The sequence below is a fragment of the Chelon labrosus genome (genome assembly GCF_963514085.1).
Source record: "Chelon labrosus genome assembly, chromosome: 20".
NCBI classification, from domain to species: domain Eukaryota; kingdom Metazoa; phylum Chordata; class Actinopteri; order Mugiliformes; family Mugilidae; genus Chelon; species Chelon labrosus.
Window position 1 is genome coordinate 6561733 of NC_140353.1, and position 17458 is coordinate 6579190.

A 17458-nucleotide genomic window follows, 5' to 3' on the forward strand; every position below is an offset into this window, starting at 1 on the left:
TTTAAACGGATTTATTAATATTTCATCCAAGATTATGTTATAAACCACAAACTAGGCTCCTCTGCTAGGTATTTAACCTCAAGGAGGACACTTCTTTTTTGACTTTTAATAGTTTGAGTCTTTTTTTAAACATATCGTCTTTGAATTTGGACAAAACAAGCAAATAAATTATGACAAAAAATAGAAGAACAAATGATTAAGTCATGATAAACTGTGATTGTTTCTTGCAGCGGTCATCAGTTATGAGGGGATGAAACAGGAGTATATATTTCACAGAAATTTGATCATTTGTTCTGCCATGTAGGTATTTAAGGAATAACTATTAATTAGAATAACAGACGTTTTAAATTTGTGGATATTGAGGTCATTTTCACTTAATTAATGTCGTTTTATATAAATATGATGATGCATATTCTGTCCGCCATGTTACCAAACCAGAGCTGAGTCATCTCAATGCTAAATTAGGCTAATTAAAGAGCCTCATTATATTTGATCAAATGCGAAGCGCCGCTTCATGCTCGGAAGATAAAATGGCTGGGGAATGCGATATTAAGACGAAACCTTTTGTGTAATTTGAGACATAAGACTTTTGCCTGCGAGCCCATGGGTAGAGTTTGTCAAGAAGGACAGCTGCTGGCAGCAGTTGTGGCAGCTGCTGCGATGGTCGAGTATCATAAAGCTACGGTCATTAAGGCCCGGGTTTGATTTTGTCTCTCAGTATCTCTCCCTGTTGGACATTTATCACTTCAGTGGATGTCAGCTGGAGATGCTGAAATGCAGATTTGTCTTTCTTTCATCAGATTCCAACAGTTTTGTGTCTCTCTTGGACTCCTCTAGGGTTCTCCATCAGGTCCCAAATGCCCGGCCCAGTGTGAGGCTGCAAGTCGAGGGTGGAAGCAGTGAGGACAGCGTCCCTGGTCCACAGGCGGTATGAGCGGGGGAGCAGAGCAAGCCGACATCCTAAGCGTGCTCTCCCTTGTCAAGGAGCGATGGAAAGTGGTAAGTGGCGTGTTTTCCAGCTACAATAGGCAGCGTGTTTGTCCAGCCCCGTCACTGCCTGTCCCTCCGGCCCCAACAGCAACTCTTTGTTCTTCAAACAGTGCTTTCCTGTGAGGTCCTCTGCTTTTACCTGTGGTTTGGACAGTTTGGGGTTAATGCCTCTCTGTCCAGGTTGCTGCAGTACGAGGGATCCAAAAATAGCCTGTATATCTATTTGAGGCAGTGCAGTGTGCTATAGGCGGCAGCAGCAGTGTTCTCTGAGGGGCCCACGTCTCTCAATGCCGTGCCAGCCCGGCCGCCATGTGAGGCTGTTATTCCCTAACTGGCAGCATAGCACCACTTCCTGTCTTCTAAGGAGCGGAGTTACGTAAGAGTGCTGCAGCTAATCCCAAGACTCTAGCTCCTCGTGTGACACAAAACTCTGTGCACGGAGGACAGAGAGGGACACACGTGGGAGCTTAGGGGAAATTAAAGCTCTAGTAGTGCAGAGAGGTGAGAAGGTGAAAGCTTGGGGATGGTTGAAAGGGTGAAATAAAGAGGAGAGCTCGTTAAAATCGGTCACTTTTAATGAGAACGGGGTGCAGTTGTTCGAGCTTTTATCAGTGCGATTATCAATTATTTTTGATTTTTTGATACCTGCAATGACTTGGTTCCCTAATATTATCATGGGTTTATTGCATAGTTTGACCGCGAGAGCGCTTTAAAACGAGAGTTGAGGCCACAATCTTAATTTGAAACGGTTTTTAGTTGTGAACCAAATCATGCATAATTCATTATTTTTTGCAGCTTGGTCCTTTTTAGCCCTTTTGCTGAGTGGCTCTGTCTGTGGTCTGTTTGTTAGTCAGTCCATCATTTTGACCCAAATGTCTCAACAGCTATTGGACGGAGTGTCGACTTTGGTTAACCCCTTACTTGACTCTTTACTATATTTTACTGCTAAAAACTTTGGTGTACGATAAAATACTCGAATGGCGTTTTTTGCAAATGATTAAAGTAGGGTCAAAGATATGCCAGAGTTTAAACTATACACCAGTTTGCATCAGTAAAGTTTGTACAACATTGCTTCATTTTAGCCATGCTCACAGAGTGAGTGTTCTGCTGGGCTGGATGGGTCCACTACTGGCAAAGACATTCAGTTTAATAACTTTTGTGACCCCCATACTTCACTGTTTACTCTATCCCAGCTGTTAAATACTTTGGTTTGTATTAAAATACCTGCAGAAAATGCAAGTTTTTGCTAATTAGCTAACTAGCAATGCTTAAAGTAGTGTCAAAGATTTGCCAGAGAGGTTTTATTGCACTTTTATAGGTTTTACATAGGTTGAGATCCTTTTTTTTTTTTTTTTTATTAATGACTATTATAAACTCATTTTTTCAGGTTTTTTGCAACCGTCAGAATGAATTTTAAAAACTGTGGTGACCTCAGTTCTTGAATACTTTGGTCTGTGATCAGGTGTCTGCAAAAACAATGGCATTTTTTTTTTGCTAAATAACAGCTTAAAGTGGCAAAATAAATGTCTGTTCAGTCTCTATCCATCGCCCAATGGGGTAACCCAATAACCGATGAAATAATATGAATGTCATAGATTTTATGTTGCATTCATGCTCCTAGCAACAGGTCAGTCTGACCATGGCGTCCACTGAAAACGTGTGAATACAACATTACAGTATTAAAAACTGGGTGTCAGTGGTGACATTCCTGCCACCTGCAGTTACCACTTACCACCATAGGTGTCGCCAACGAGGACACAACTGAGATCTTTAATGCGCAGTTTATACCTCTGCGTCAATTTGACGCCGTATCTGCAGCACACACATTGAGGAAGGGTTAACTGAGGAGGTTCGGAGATACAAACATTTGTACGACTTGTTTCTTGACGAAATTTCGGTGAAAGTTTCAGTCGCCATTGATGAAAGTGAAGCAGGAAGTAGAAAATTAACCCGACTGGCATAAAAGACACAGTGCCGACTAGCATTTGGGTGGCGAGCCAGACTGAGGCACGCACAAGTATATATGGCTTGCACCGGCGTTGGCTACACGCTTAGGTTACAGCATCTCTGTCCCGCAGAGGTATAAACCGCGCTTTAGATTGCAGCTCAGCCCATTAGCGCCGTCGTTGTAGGCACATTGACATGCTAATGGTCCCATTTCCATCATTTTTATACACTGTGTTGTGCTGTAGCTGGATTCCTTTTTCAGGACAGGACTTTAATTTAGTTTTCTCCTTCATATCCGCATTGCAATAGGCCCAGCGCTATAATAAATGTGACTTTACATAGTTATAGTCACCAGAGTACTGAAAGATATTTTCAGGATTGAATCTAATGAGCCTACTTTCCTGTGAAAGTGTCCACAGAGGCTGACTCTGACCTATTACCTTTACTCTGTAAGTTATTATTATTTTTTTTATTAAAGTATTAAGAGAGACCCTTCTTCTTGCTCCAGGTGAAGAAGATTGGCGGCGGTGGGTTTGGGGAGATCTACGAGGCGATGGACCTGCTGACCCGGGTCAGTGTGGCGCTGAAGGTGGAGTCGGCCCAGCAGCCCAAACAGGTGCTGAAGATGGAGGTCGCCGTGCTCAAGAAACTCCAGGGTGAGTTCAAATGGATGCAGCGGATTCAGTTACTGGGATCGATCGATCCTCTCTGACACAGTGACCTATTGAGTCTCACTGAATGCAGATATTGTGTAGTATCAATGCTTTGAGTGATGAAAAACATTTCTGTGGAACATCACATGACCTTTATTTTACCAGGAAATGTCATGCTAATAGAAAACGCCAGGATAGCCTGTGAGGATCAGCAGCAGGGTAGAGTAATCTCTCCCTCTGAGACCAGATATAGATCATCTGACTCATCTGAAAAACACAATTTGGCTCAGGGTTCAGCACAATTTGCTTCAGTGTCTGCACCACTGCTGTCTCCGCTGTCCGACAGGAACATCAGATAAATCACTCAACATGTTGCGGTTGTAATGCCGGTTTATTTGTAGTTTTAATTTGAGAGAGAAGTGAGTAGTGTTTCTGCTCTGGGACGCTCCCAGTCCTTCACAGCCGAGAAACAGTATCGAGATGAGAGAGCTCCTCTAGAAGGGGGTCGTCGTATGGTTTTCCTACTTTCTTTTCTTTCTTTTTTTAACCACGTCGTCTCCCTTTTGTCCTCCTTCCTGGCTTTTTTAACCACCTTTTTTTTCCCCCTCTCTCCGTCCTCTGAGAAGAAAATCAATGGCCTGGGATCGTGTTTGCTGTCTAATGGCTTTAGCCTGGAGCATCATGCTTCTGTCGTTTCCTCAGGGAACCAGCCTGTAACTCGACGCTGGCTGAACTCCAGCCCCCACCCCTCCCCATCAAAACATCGCTGACCCGTCCAGCTGTAAACACGGACGGACGGCCTCATAAAAGAACCAATGAGCTCAGTTTAGCTGTCTCCATTGCATTACTTTAATATACTGCACCGTTAAGTAAGAATTTGGCTGCAGCAGGCGATCTCAGAGTGGTGTTTTTAGCATGGAGGCTTGCTGCTCGTTTGAAGGGCTTCGGGGTGTGGCTGCAGCAAGCGCCCTCCGAGACGTGAGGGCATTTGTGCACATGTGTAGATATGAAACTGAGCGCTATAGGCAATAAATCAGCAAGGGAGCTGGTGATGGGGAGGCAGGGAGCTCTGGTGGAGGGCACACATACAGCCATAATTCATACAGCCATGATCAAATCGTGGTTGTCAAGTGAGGTGACCTCATATAGTGTCCTGAAACTCTCTTGTCCTCCCTTTGTCCCTCAGGTAAAGACCACGTGTGCCGATTTGTGGGATGTGGCCGCAACGACCGCTTCAACTACGTGGTGATGGAGCTTCAGGTAGGTCCGCACGTGCATCAGTCGCTTAAAGCTTCTTTTAGAGCGACAAATCAGATGCTCAGTAATTCATCAAGCAGCGTTAAACAGCAGCTGGTTCCAGTATTTGTAATAAGGACTTCCTGCTTTTTTTCTTTTTTACATTATTTAACGTTTAGACGGCTGGTCTGGAAAGTTAGATATAATTAAATCAGCAAAGAAAAAGCATGAAAAGGCCTAATTTCTCCATTCAGCATTCTCACTGTATTTGGCTTTAATCGTATAATCGCCTTATGTCGGCTAATGTTTGCAAACTTTGCACAGACGCTGACCCGTGCTCCTGCTAATCCACGTTTTGTCTCTCGTGGTCATCGACGCCGTTCGGCTCGCGTCTCGCTTTAATGCAGCCCCACGTCCGACCATCTCGAGCCTTTGCTCTGACCTTGGTTTGACTTGGACACGTTGTGCTTATCTCTTTTTTTTACATGTGTTTCTCCTAGTCGAGACGACTGGCTCCAAGAAACTGAGCCAAATAAATATTTTAGAAATTGTGAATAATTTAGCAGCTAACATGCGTTTATCTACAAGTATGCGAGGAATGATCTCCTGACATGTGCACAAGCAGCAAATAGAGCTGACATCCTGCGCCACATGTGGTGCACTATAAGTGTCGGCTTAGTTCAAATCAATGCATCCGCTGCTGTAGGGTCCATTTTCCAAAGACTTGATAATAAATTCACAAATGCATTCTCTGGATGCTGTGATCGCCAGGCTTCGAGTGTTTTGAAAGCGTGCTGTAATTATGATTTATGCGACCGTGACCCCAGGAATGACGCATTTTCCTGCACTTCACCGGCTCCCGGCCGCACCGTGTGTTTAATTATAGCCCGTGTGTGCCGCTGAGTTTGTGTTTTTCCTCTCTGTTGGCTTTTTTCCTGTCCACTATCTGCCTGTCGAACAATTTCAGTCAGATTTTTGTTTTGTTTTGTGTAAATAAATTCTGCCTTCAGACTAATTCCGTCTCTGTCCTTCAGGGTCGGAACCTGGCGGACTTGAGGAGGAGCATGTCTCGGGGAACGTTCAGCATCAGCACCACCCTGCGTCTGGGTCGCCAGATCCTGGAAGCCATAGAGAGCATCCACTCTGTCGGCTTCCTGCACCGTGACATCAAACCGGTGCGTCACAGAGAGTTGGCTTGCGGCGGAGAATACATCTGCTCATTTCATTTCGTTCCCTCTGTTTGTTCATGGGGGTATTTTTATTTCTATTGTCTATTGTGTTGTACTTTGTGACCCTGGCTTTCTTCTGATGGCGTCGTTGCTGAGTCAGTATTTCTGACTTACAGCAAGTTGGCTCGGCATGAGTGTTGGCTAAAAGTAACTCCAGTCCAGTCTGTCACTGGAGATTTTTATGGATATTAATAGAGAATTAGATTTTATTGCATTTCTTACATTCTCACGTAATCTAATTTACCACCTCCCTTCTTTTTGCTTCAGTCCAATTTCGCCATGGGCCGCTTCCCCAGTACCTGTCGGACCTGCTACATGCTGGACTTTGGTTTGGCTCGCCAGTTCACCAACTCCTGCCAGGAGGTCCGACCTGTAAGTGCCCTACTCTGTTACTCTCAAGATGACCTTAAAGCTGCACATTAACAATGAATCAGCCATGTTTCAGCTCATTGTTTTGGTTTTACAGCTGCATCTTTACCATTGCGCTTCTTCAACTTCATTTGTCACTGATGCAGAAAGCTCATGAGTCCGTTATATGTGACGTGCTCAACACTTGACGATGAGACGGACAAAATTAGCGACTATCTGCAGAGCTTAGTGAAGCGTTTAACAGCTATAAATGCCGGATATTTCCCTATCTCGAATCTTTTCTGATAACAAGAGAAATAAAAAGCTCCTTATCTGATCTGCATTTGCAGTAGGAAACTGTTTGCTAATCAGTTTGCCAAAACAACCTTATAAGTTGATAAGTCAACCTTGTTTAAACCTTATTGCACTGCAAATAATTAATATGCATTTAATGTTTTGAACTAATGTTAGAAATCCTGATCAGGGGTTAAGGTTAAAAGTTGTATTGTTTCCTTTTGTGTTTATTTTCATCTCAGTTTTGTAGAATTTCTGCAGATTAAAAACATGAATAGATGAAACTACATCTTCACTGTGTCTGTCTTCATTTGCCAGCCCCGTCCAGTAGCTGGGTTCAGAGGGACCGTCCGCTACGCATCTGTCAATGCACACAAGAATAAGGTCGGTATCTGTCTAGCATGCGTTAGGGGCATTTGTGCGCGAGCGACACCGATTCCCCTTTTTCGTCCATCCCCGTTAACGCAAAGTTGGTGTGAATCTGCAGGAGATGGGTCGCCATGACGACCTGTGGTCTCTCTTCTACATGCTGGTGGAGTTTCTGGTCGGTCAGTTGCCGTGGAGGAAGATCAAGGACAAAGTGAGGACAGCCACAAAAAAAAAAAAAATTAGTAGCCCCGTCCAGGTAGCTCAGAGTGATGAGGTGTAACAGATGCGTGTTTGTCTATTCACAGGAACACGTCGGGAAGGTCAAGGAGAATTACGACCATCGTCAGCTGCTCAGACACCTGCCGGCGGAGTTCGATTTGTTCTTGGATCACATCTCCAGTCTTGACTACTTCACCAAGCCGGACTATCAGGTGATTGATTTGAGTTAAACAAAGATGGAAGGCTTTCCTATATTCTCACTCCTCTTGAATAGTTCTGGACGGATAACTCATAAAAACGGTTTACGTGTTTTTGTGTCGTTACAGCTGCTGATGTCAGTGTTTGACAACAGCATGAAAACCTACAATGTTGTGGAGAACGACCCCTACGACTGGGAGCGGACAAGCACAGATGGCACCCTGATGATCAGTGCCAGTGCCACAACGCCGCAACACCACACCCGCCTCACTCCTGCACACATGGGGTACGTTTGAAATGAATGTTATTCCTCCAGCTTTATTTGGAATTGTACTCTTACTCGTTTTTTTTTTTTCGTTGCAGTATGGCTAATGCCTCGCTGATCCCCGGCGACCTGATGAAGGAGAATACAGACGAGGTCCTTCAGGATGAGCAGCTCAGCGATGCCGAGAACAACCCTGCTCCCGAGCGACTGCCGGGCTCTCCCCTCCACCCGCACCGCAACCAGGAGGCTGACGTCTGGGAGGAGCTGGATCGCAACCGCAACCGAATCAGGACGGCGGTCTGGAAGGTAGGGAAAAAGCAAAGGATCAGTTTTTTTTTTTGCTCTCTGGAGAATCAAAACCTTTTGATAAATTGGTAAATAAGTTGAGGTCGAACGTTACTGCGTCCCACAGGCAGCAGAGGAGGAACACAGCAACAACCAGGGCAACCAAGGACACCAGAGCCCTTACGCCGGGCCGAGCTTGGGTTCCCCTGTCAAACTGCACTCTGACGTGGTGGCTTCTGACCGTGAAGGCCCTCTGCTGAGGAAGCTCCGCAACATCCACAGCTTTGAGCTGGAGAAGAGGCTTGGCCTGGAGTCCAAGCCTAGTCCAGAACGCTTCCTGGATGCCTGGTAAGTCTGTCAAGTTACCAGTTTATGTTAACAACAGCTGAATTTTCCTTTGGCAGAGTGGAGAGTTCATAGTTTGCATTTGTGTCTGTTCAGTTCAGCAAAGCAGCATCTTGGCACCCAGCACCAGGAGAAGGAGGCGGACGTAGCTGCAATCACCCCAGTAACTCAGGGTCAAGCTGCAACTGCTGAGGAGCGTCCTAGTAGGGTCTGGCACTACGACGAGGACTTCCGGTCTGGTTCTCCTAAGCCGGCTTCCCCTGGATCTTTGGAGCAGGGAGAGGGGGCAGTCATTAGTGGGGGCTTTGTGGCCCTCAATTTGAGCTCTGGGAGGCAGGACATTGACTCAAGGGAGTGGGTAATGGTAGAGCGGCCTGGTGGCTCCCCGGGAGCCAAGGCCGGCACCAGTCCTTCGGAGGAGGATGAGGAGCCGGAGGTGCTCCAACCAGAGGAACAATCACCAGGATGGGAAAAGAGGAGTCCAACTCCTAACTCTGGCAAAGCTAGACAAGAAAGCATGGCCTCATCCAGGGGAAGTGGAAGAATGGACAAGTTGGAGCTTAGCGTGGGCCCTGTAGGGCCTCTGCCCCCCGTCACTCCAACCAGCCCAGCTGAAGCTCTGGCTGAGGGAGTCCTCACTCAGGTAAGCCCTCCCAAATGAAGACCATCTCACAACATGGCATACATGATACTGACTGTAGTCAGCATTTTACCGAGTTAAAAAGCTGCACAGAGTCAGAGTTCTAGGTATAGAACTTCAGTGCTAAAAATCATACGACAATCAGAGTTTCACCAGCTGCATCTTGCTGTAGTTTGAAGCTAAATGTTACTGCTTTATGTCTGCTCGCTTCTTCACTTGTGTGTATTTGTTAGAAAAAGATATTTGTGACATACCTTCAGAGCTTAATATCAGATCACAGCATGGGGAAAGAGAGCTCACTTGCTTTGAAATGCTCTTTATTTTGCCTTCCCCCATCATGGCTAATTTTTCTTCGTTTGCAGATTTTGTTTGGTTTGGTTGTTTATTTCACAGTTAAATTATTTATTTCTAAAACACGTCATGGCTTTCTTAGATTAAGTTACACTTTTGCTTCTTTGCTATTCATCATTTCCCAGTCCGGTTCTACATTTCTGCTTCAACTGTTGAGCGACGGTTTTATCCACAAAGAGACTCAATGCGCTGACTCTCCGTCCCACTTTCTCCTACAACCAGAACTACTGCCTCCAAGTTGAAAATTGCTTCACCAGAAACGTACCGCCCCACCTCATTCTTCCTTTCCTAGCCTAAGGCCATTCCCAAATCTATCTTTAAGATCCTTTCGCCGCTTTACCTGTTCCGGCTGCCGTCGTGCTCCCCACCAGTGCAACCTTCTACTCCTACCTCACCATCCTTCCTCCATCATCTCACTCCCTCACCAGTCTCACGACCCCTTCCTCTCTCCACCTCCCACTTCTCCCCTCCCCCTCTCTTAGCTCCCCACCTCTCCTCCGTCTCTGCCCGAGGAGGTCGCGGCCCGGACATCCAGCCCCGTCCCCCTGCGCTCTCCCAGCCCTCACACCCTCCTGACCACCCTGTCGGATCCGCTGCACCTGCGCCAGCCGGCGGGCTTGAGGCGCAGCCAGTCCGTCGACCAGCAGCAGCGGCAGCAGCAGCAGCAGCAGCAAGAGCGTCCCTCCTCTTCCTCCTCCTGCCACGCCTCCCTACCTCTGCCACACAACCCCATCCCCGGCACTCGCTCACCCAGTCGCAGGAAACTGCCGGCCATCCCCGCGGGTGCCGCCAACGCAAAGTTCCCCTCAGTCATACGCATCACCCGTGCCCAGCTTCAGCAGGTGATGAGCCCATCACAATCCTGTGTCAGTACACAAGCTGTCATCATTTTTGTTCTTTCCTTCTTTTTTTTGTTTGTTTTGTTTAAGTTGCTGATTTTGGCTTCTTTTTTTTTCATTTTGCCTTGCTTATTGTGTTGCTGTCAGGCAGCTCTCTCCAGAAACCATGAGGGGCATTGTGCAGGCCAGACAGAGCATGGGTCAGATGTGTCCTTGTGTCTGGACATGTGTTCTTGTGATCTGAATAGGGAGTGTGTCTTTGTCTGATTGTGGCATGTGTGTTTGGAATGTCGAGTCATGACTACAGGTTGCATGGTCTCTTTTGTTTCAGATCGTCTTTGTCCTCTCTATCTTCCTCTTTCTCTCTCTCTCCCTGTATTTGTTCCTCACCCTCTCTTCGCTGAAGCCCCCTGCGAAGTTGCGTGAACCTTTCCTGTCCTACTTGCCGGTTTAGTACTCACAGCTTGACTGACACTGCCATAGCACTACTTGTGTGTTTCGGTCTGATAATGGTAGCTATGGTATTGCATGCTGTTGCCAAACTAATCACCATTTATTACCCCATATTTAAAAAAATAAAAATAAAAAATTCCTCTCTGTTCACACATCTGCATCAGTCTCTTGCTGCTGATCTACAGCACAACTCGACATGTTGTGGTCTATCAGCAACAGACCTTTGTCAATTAGTATATTTTTCCAATTTTAGTGATTTTGTTTCAAAACTAACACCTGTGCATTGTTTTTTTTCCTTCCCTCCCGTGTCTCCACCTCCCCTTCCCCTCCAGTTGACGGCTCAGCGTCCCTCTGGGCTGTCCTCTCAGTCGGGATCGGACAGTGCTCCGCAGTGCCTCCTGCTGGAAAGGCGCGGTGAAGCCGAAGCTGAAGGTCAACAGGTCCAGGAACACACGGCGGACATCAGCTCCCCCCAGGACCACGTGGCCACCCATCCGGGGACGCCAACGGATCCCCTGGCTGAGACGTTGGTCAATGGAGACAGCCACACCAAAGCTCAAAGCCCAGTGCCAAGCCGCGTGTCTTCCCCCCGTTCGCCACGCTCGCCTCCTCCTCCACGCTCGCCATCCTCTCCCCGCTCCCCACGCTCCCCTCGCAGCCCTGTGTTTGCCAACGGCCGCCTCTCCTCTCCTGTCAACAGCCAAAGGGACTTGAGTAATGGCTCTTTCCCCAAGCTAAAAGACCCTGAGAATGATTCTTTCCGTGCCACAGAGCCTCAGCTAAGGGAAGAGCAGGGAGAAGAAGCGAACTTGGCCTTAGAACAGACCACTGGCCCGGCTTCCTCCTCTCCCGCCGCCCCGCGCAAGGACCCCAGCCGCAGGCATAGTCGCATCCCCGTGCTTGAGCCCTCCAGCCTGCTGGATCTCCCGCCCCCAGGGTCCGCCAGGGAGAAACTCTTACAAAAGAAAGCCAACCACCAGGGCCCCGTCCCCTCTCCCACTGCCTCGCCGTCCCTCTCCGACAGGCGCGGCCCCATGATCGCCTCCCTCGCCAGGGACCCGCTGTCCTCCGCCTCCGACCGCTCTCAGGACGAGGACTCTCTCATGGGCTCCCGGTCCGAACGCCAGGGGGACGACGCTGCGTCTCTCTCCTCCTCTTCCAGCCCGCTGTCCCGCAAGAGCAGGATCCCTCGTCCCGTCCATTCGGCCTCGTCTGCCGAGCAGCTCGCCGCCCAGTTCCTGCCACGCCCACCTCCCGGAAAGCCACCTTGCCGCCCCACAGTGGAGGGCAGGTAACTTGCTGGTCTTTTGTTTTTATCAAAGATGTTATAAAATAAAAATCACTTTAGATATTAATTCTTGTGATTAAAGGAAATGTTTGACATTTAGCTTTGTTGATGATGATGATGATGAGATTAAAACACTGATCTGCTTCGTACACACTAATTTGTAAAATTTAGAGCTTTGGCGGTATGTTTAGTTTGAAAACAACCAAGCATGTTGATCGCTCTCTCTTCCAGGCTTTAAACTGAGCTAAACCGTCATCAGCGGATTTAAATTAAAGCAATATTGATCCTTTTATTTAATTGATTTATCCTCGTTAGATTTATGACCCAACCCTCCTTTTTGTACCCTCTCAGACTTAGGCGTTACCGCATCCGAGCCGGCAGCACCAGTGACTCAGACCTCCTGTCATGCCTTGCTCAGCTGATGCATGGCTCCCGCGGCTCCCCCCTTCACCATCGCTCCTCGGCCCAGCACGGGGGCTCCAGGATGGGCATCTGCAGCCTGACCAGCTCTCCGCACCACCACCGCAGCTCTAGCGCCTCCCCGCGCAGCTCCTCCTCGCTGCAGCGCTCAGTCAGCTCCTCGCCCTCGCGCCACGAGCACCGTGGCGGCGGGGGAGGGGGCTGCCTGGGCCGCAGCCGCTCGCCCCCCAGCTTCTCCGGCTCGCCGCCCCCCCGCCGCTTCTATGCCCACCACCAGGAGACTTGCTGTAGCCGCCAGGCGCGCACGGGCCCCTTCCACCTGTCCAGGGGAAAGGGCTGCAGCCGAGAGGGCAAGTGCTTCAGCAAGCTGAGCAGATAGTTGCTCGTGAGATTGTGTTGCCATAGCAGAGGATGGGAAGACTCCTCATTACGATAGGATAGACTCCAGTCAGGGTAGAAGCCTGAGTCTTCCTTTATAATCAGAAAAATATATAGTTTCCCTTTTCTCCATTAGTCTGAACTCTCACCGCTTCATCATGTTCTTCTCACTCCATCTATTTGCACGCAGGCGTTGTTATTCATTTATGTGCCCAGTGGTACTCATGCAAATTAGTTAAGCTCCAAAACATTTCCCATTACTCAGTAGTACCTTTCATTACTACGAAGAGCCTCAGAGGTATTGATACTGTACATCAGTTCAGAGCAAGTGCCAACCTCCAGGGCTAAAAAAAACGACGCCAACATGGAAGTCCCAAAAACGAAGTAAACATCAGTCCATTTGTGATCTTTTATATAACCCATCCATTCAAGTTATACTTAAAGTTATGTTACAAATCAAGAGTATACTTACACTGATCAGCCACAATATTAAAACCACCTGCCTAATATTGTGTAGGTCTCCCTTGTGCCTCCAAAACGGTTGTGACTCATCAGAGAATGGACACGAACCCGCTTCTGAGGGTGTCCTGTGGTGTCGAGTTGAGGGGAGGGGCCTCTGTGGATCATTCCACAGATGCTTGATCAGTTTGGGATCTAGTGAATTTGGAGGCCAGGTCAACACCTTGTGCTGTTCTTCATGTTTTTTTGAGTTGTTTCTAAAGCGTTTTTGTGTGTGTGCCTGTGTCAGGCTGCATCCTGCTGGGGATGGCTGCTGCCATCAAGGAGTGTCATTGCTATGGGGTGGAGGTCTGGTCTAAGTGGGTGCTACATGTCTAAGTAACATCCACATGAATGAATGCCAGGTCCAAAAGTTTCCCAGCAGAACATTGAATTGTCACAAGGTGGTCAGTACTTCTCCTGTCAGTGGTTATAATGTTGTGGCTCATCTTTATATCTTCCCAGTTGTTCCCAGAAGTCCTATAGGTGTCGTCATGGAAGGTTTGTTTGTAAAAATCCGTGGCGTTCCCCTTTAGGATAACTTTCCAGACAACATATGTTTAATTTAGAGCAAAACTGTGAATCTGCAAAATTAAACAGGCAGCACTATACTACATAAATCAATAATTAGTTGCACCAGTGGGCACATAAATAAATGAGTCCTGCTCATTCACCCTCATGCACTACAATATATAGTATCTTATCATATCCCCAGTATTAATGCACTTGAATCATACTGATGGAATATCAGTAAAGCTGGTTAATAAAATATTGTCCTGGGGTTGACTCTTGACGCTTTCGGAGGGCGCAGGCAGGGTATAATATTTACTTTGTGCTAAATGTGAACGCGTAGAGCCAGAGTTGTTTGTGTACAGCTGTATTTATTGAGATATTTATTTTGACGGTTAGCTTTTTCGACTCCCTCCCCCCTTGACGCGTGATCGTGGACGTGTGGTTCGGTGTCGCCCGCAGTAAACGAAGGGATTCGCTCGGAGCGGCCCCTCGTACAATCAATCATGTAAAGTGAGGACACACACCTTTTTGTGCCTACTGTGTCGCCGAGAGGGACTGTCACACTCGGCGAAAGGGGCTGCAGGTGACAATAGTGAAAGCTCCCTTTTGGATGCGAAGGCGTTGATTAGACGGGAGCGTTTTTTTTTTTTTTTAAGTCGTGACTCTTGTAGTAGCAGAAGCGAGCTTACACAACACGAGGTGCATTGCTGATGAGTAATGTGCAGACACAGATGTTTGTCTCAGCGTGTGCCTTGGCACTTTGGGCAGCTTGAGGATTTACTCTGGTGTGTTTGTGATTCGTAAAAAGGAGCCAAAAATAAAAAACAAACAAACGGTGCCAGCGGTTATAAGACTCATTAGTATTCATTTATGTAGAAAAGGTAGCAACAAAAACGTTTGTAAATCAAACACAATTTGAGCAACGGTTTACTTCAGTAGCTATTATTTGTAATACAGAAGAAAAAAAGAAGTATATCCTGTTTTAGCTGTCCTGTAAATACGACCAGGTCAGTGTTAAGAGATGAACCTCTGAATAAAATGTGAATTTCAGACCTCAAATTAAAAACACGTTTTCCTGAAAACGGAGGCCATGTGTAGATAAATCTCTCGCACCAAAAACGACGCCTCCACGTGCAAGTTTTATTTTCTTTCGTCTGCGCAGGAGAGCGTCTTTTAGTGTGTCGTGTGTTTGCGCGCCGGGCAAACAAGTCGGTGTTGTTCACTCGCCGACTGACACGCTCCTCTTCCCACTCCTCTGCTTGTAAGATACTGTAAAATACCTTCTGCTTCCTTCCAGTGCTACCCTTTGCATGCTCACCAACAGAGATCGAAAAAATAACTACTGAGTAAAAAGCTGCATACCACTTAACCCGGCACATGGCATTTATCTTGTGACGATTTTAGCCTTTAGCAGGGACGTCATCGCCTGCTGGCCGAGCCAATTTCATTTCTGTGAAGCTTCAGTATTGATTCCCCCACCTGGTTTTAGTTTAGAGCTTCCTGCACTAACTGGGGTTGATTGCGGACGGTATTTTTAATCAGTCTAACTATGTGGCAGGATGCACGGAATAGAAAAAGGAGGCTTGGATGTGTTTTGAGGTCTTATATTGTGGGTAAACACGTTGCATCTGGACAAATATCACGCATACGTGGATAGATTCACGGGTTTTGAACTGAGATGTGTTGAATATGAAAGCGTTGGGCACGTCGCTTTGTAGATATGAAATGTGCTGCTTTTTTCTCCCCCCCTCCCCGACTCACGCAGATCTTGCAGGTACCTACGCTAGCATCACAGAGCAGCTACGATGACTCATCCTGAAGGCAGACAGCGTTCAGTCAGTCAGCCGCCTTAATGTCTCTTCTCTGCCCCTCTGTGCGTAGCGAGGGATGACTGAGCCTTGTCTGTGTCGGAGATCATTCCACTATTAGGCCCGAGCCAAGCCTTCCTGTCACTTCTCCTGCGTGGCCAGCGTATATCGCCACCATCTGTAAAACCCCTGTGTGAGAGCTCCCCGTTTTCCCCCGTGAGGATGTGTGTGGATCATTTTAGCCGACTGACCGGTGGAAATTGGCGACTTTCAGGGTGCATTTATCAAGTTTGTTTGTAGCGTCTCTCAAACAGGGCTGTGCAATTTCTACGCCGCCAGCAATCGACCTTTGAATTCTCCCTCTTTCAGGCTCGCAGATGTTTCAAGATATCTCGGAACACGCCGCCGCTCAGACTTTTCATATATACCTGTAAAATATTCAAAGTAATATTTAAATAAAGTCACTATTGTACAACCATAACTTATACGCGTACAGGCTTCAAAACAAGGGAGGAACAGACGCTAAACAGAGCTGCTGATTTTTGAAAGATAATCAGATTTCTTCTTTTTTTTTTTTAACTAATTATTATTGCACATAAGTGGTGTGTAGTTGTAGTGTTAGTGCTACTCTCCAGATGAGATTTACTTTGCCACTTTTTAGAGTGGCTTGCTGATAGAAAGGTGTCATATTTATAGTAGCTTGTAGGTATTTGTGGTCACAGATACCCTCAGACCAGCAGAACAAACCCAGCTGTTTTTTTTTTTTATTTTGAAAAGTGAGACGGAGACTAATAAAAGCTTTGGTGTGCCCTCGTGCACTTCTCATGTCATAACATCGGATTACGTGTTGATAACTTATAAATACTTGACATAAATTATTTATTGTGACATTTGCTAATTTTTGCCCATCCATCGTTTTGACTTCACTTGTTGGGATTTTTTAATGGTTGATATATTTTTTTTTTCTTTTTGTGTTGTAATGTTTTGAAATGTAACTGTACAGTCTCAAGGAAAGAATGTAACAAGTGAGGAGTTTTGCATTGTATATACCTGTAATTATTTATGTTAATTATATCATTTGTATCATATCAATGCCTTGTACAGTGTTTTTTTTCTTCTTCTTCTTCTTTTTGGTTTAAAATTATTTTGTATTTTATTTTTATAAACTGGTTATAAATAAAATACTCATTCCGCATGCAGACAGAATTGTGTCACAGTTTCCTGTTCATAACTGCCAAGGACATATTTTTAACAATCAGACGTCACCAATTCAAAATCAATGCAAACGATTGAACCAAAATAAAAATAAACTGCAAAAATATAAAATTATAACTGGATGAATTATGAACAAATAAATAAAATGGCCCTGGAACCTTTATCGGTATCTTCATGTACTTTCTTTGCCATTATTATTGTTATAATTTTTTACGTGTTTCTGCATTTAATATTATAAAAATTCACATTAGGAAACAAACTTTGTTCCCAAACTCGATCACATGAATCCTACTTTCTAAATTTTATTTTTTTTTCAAATTCAAAGTGTCACAACTAAACATTATGCAGTAACATAAATGGCCTCAATAAATCTATTGTTATAATATAAAGGAATGTTACTATCTGATATTTTTTATGGGAAACATTTATTATTTATTGAAGTCCAGCCTGAAATTATTATTATTATTTTTTTTTTAATTATGCATATATTTAAAATGCCTGTTTGTATATTGTATAGACTGGCGGAAGGTGCATTAAAGTGCAATAAAATAAATAAAAATATATATCTATGCAACTGTAGTTGCATAGTAACACATTTTTCTATTTATTTTGAATATTATGTTACTGTTGTATAATAGAATATATAGTCATAAATATATATATTAATATATATTATA

At 45.7% G+C, this 17458-nt stretch overlaps 1 protein-coding gene across 1 annotated transcript; it reads left to right on the plus strand.

Annotated features, from left to right (window-relative positions):
• Window positions 1-392: 392 nt before the first annotated feature.
• ttbk2a (tau tubulin kinase 2a) lies at window positions 393-12748 on the plus strand (the record flags this gene model as incomplete). Its single annotated transcript, XM_084569722.1, has 15 exons — window positions 393-999; window positions 3446-3593; window positions 4777-4850; window positions 5861-6001; window positions 6323-6427; window positions 7016-7081; window positions 7185-7277; window positions 7372-7497; window positions 7612-7769; window positions 7847-8054; window positions 8161-8381; window positions 8475-9021; window positions 9852-10211; window positions 10994-11952; window positions 12301-12748. The coding sequence occupies exons 1-15, from the start codon at window positions 931-933 to the stop codon at window positions 12746-12748; spliced, it is 3723 nt and encodes a 1240-aa protein (XP_084425848.1). The 5' UTR covers window positions 393-930.
• Between the last annotated feature and the right edge of the window lie 4710 nt (window positions 12749-17458).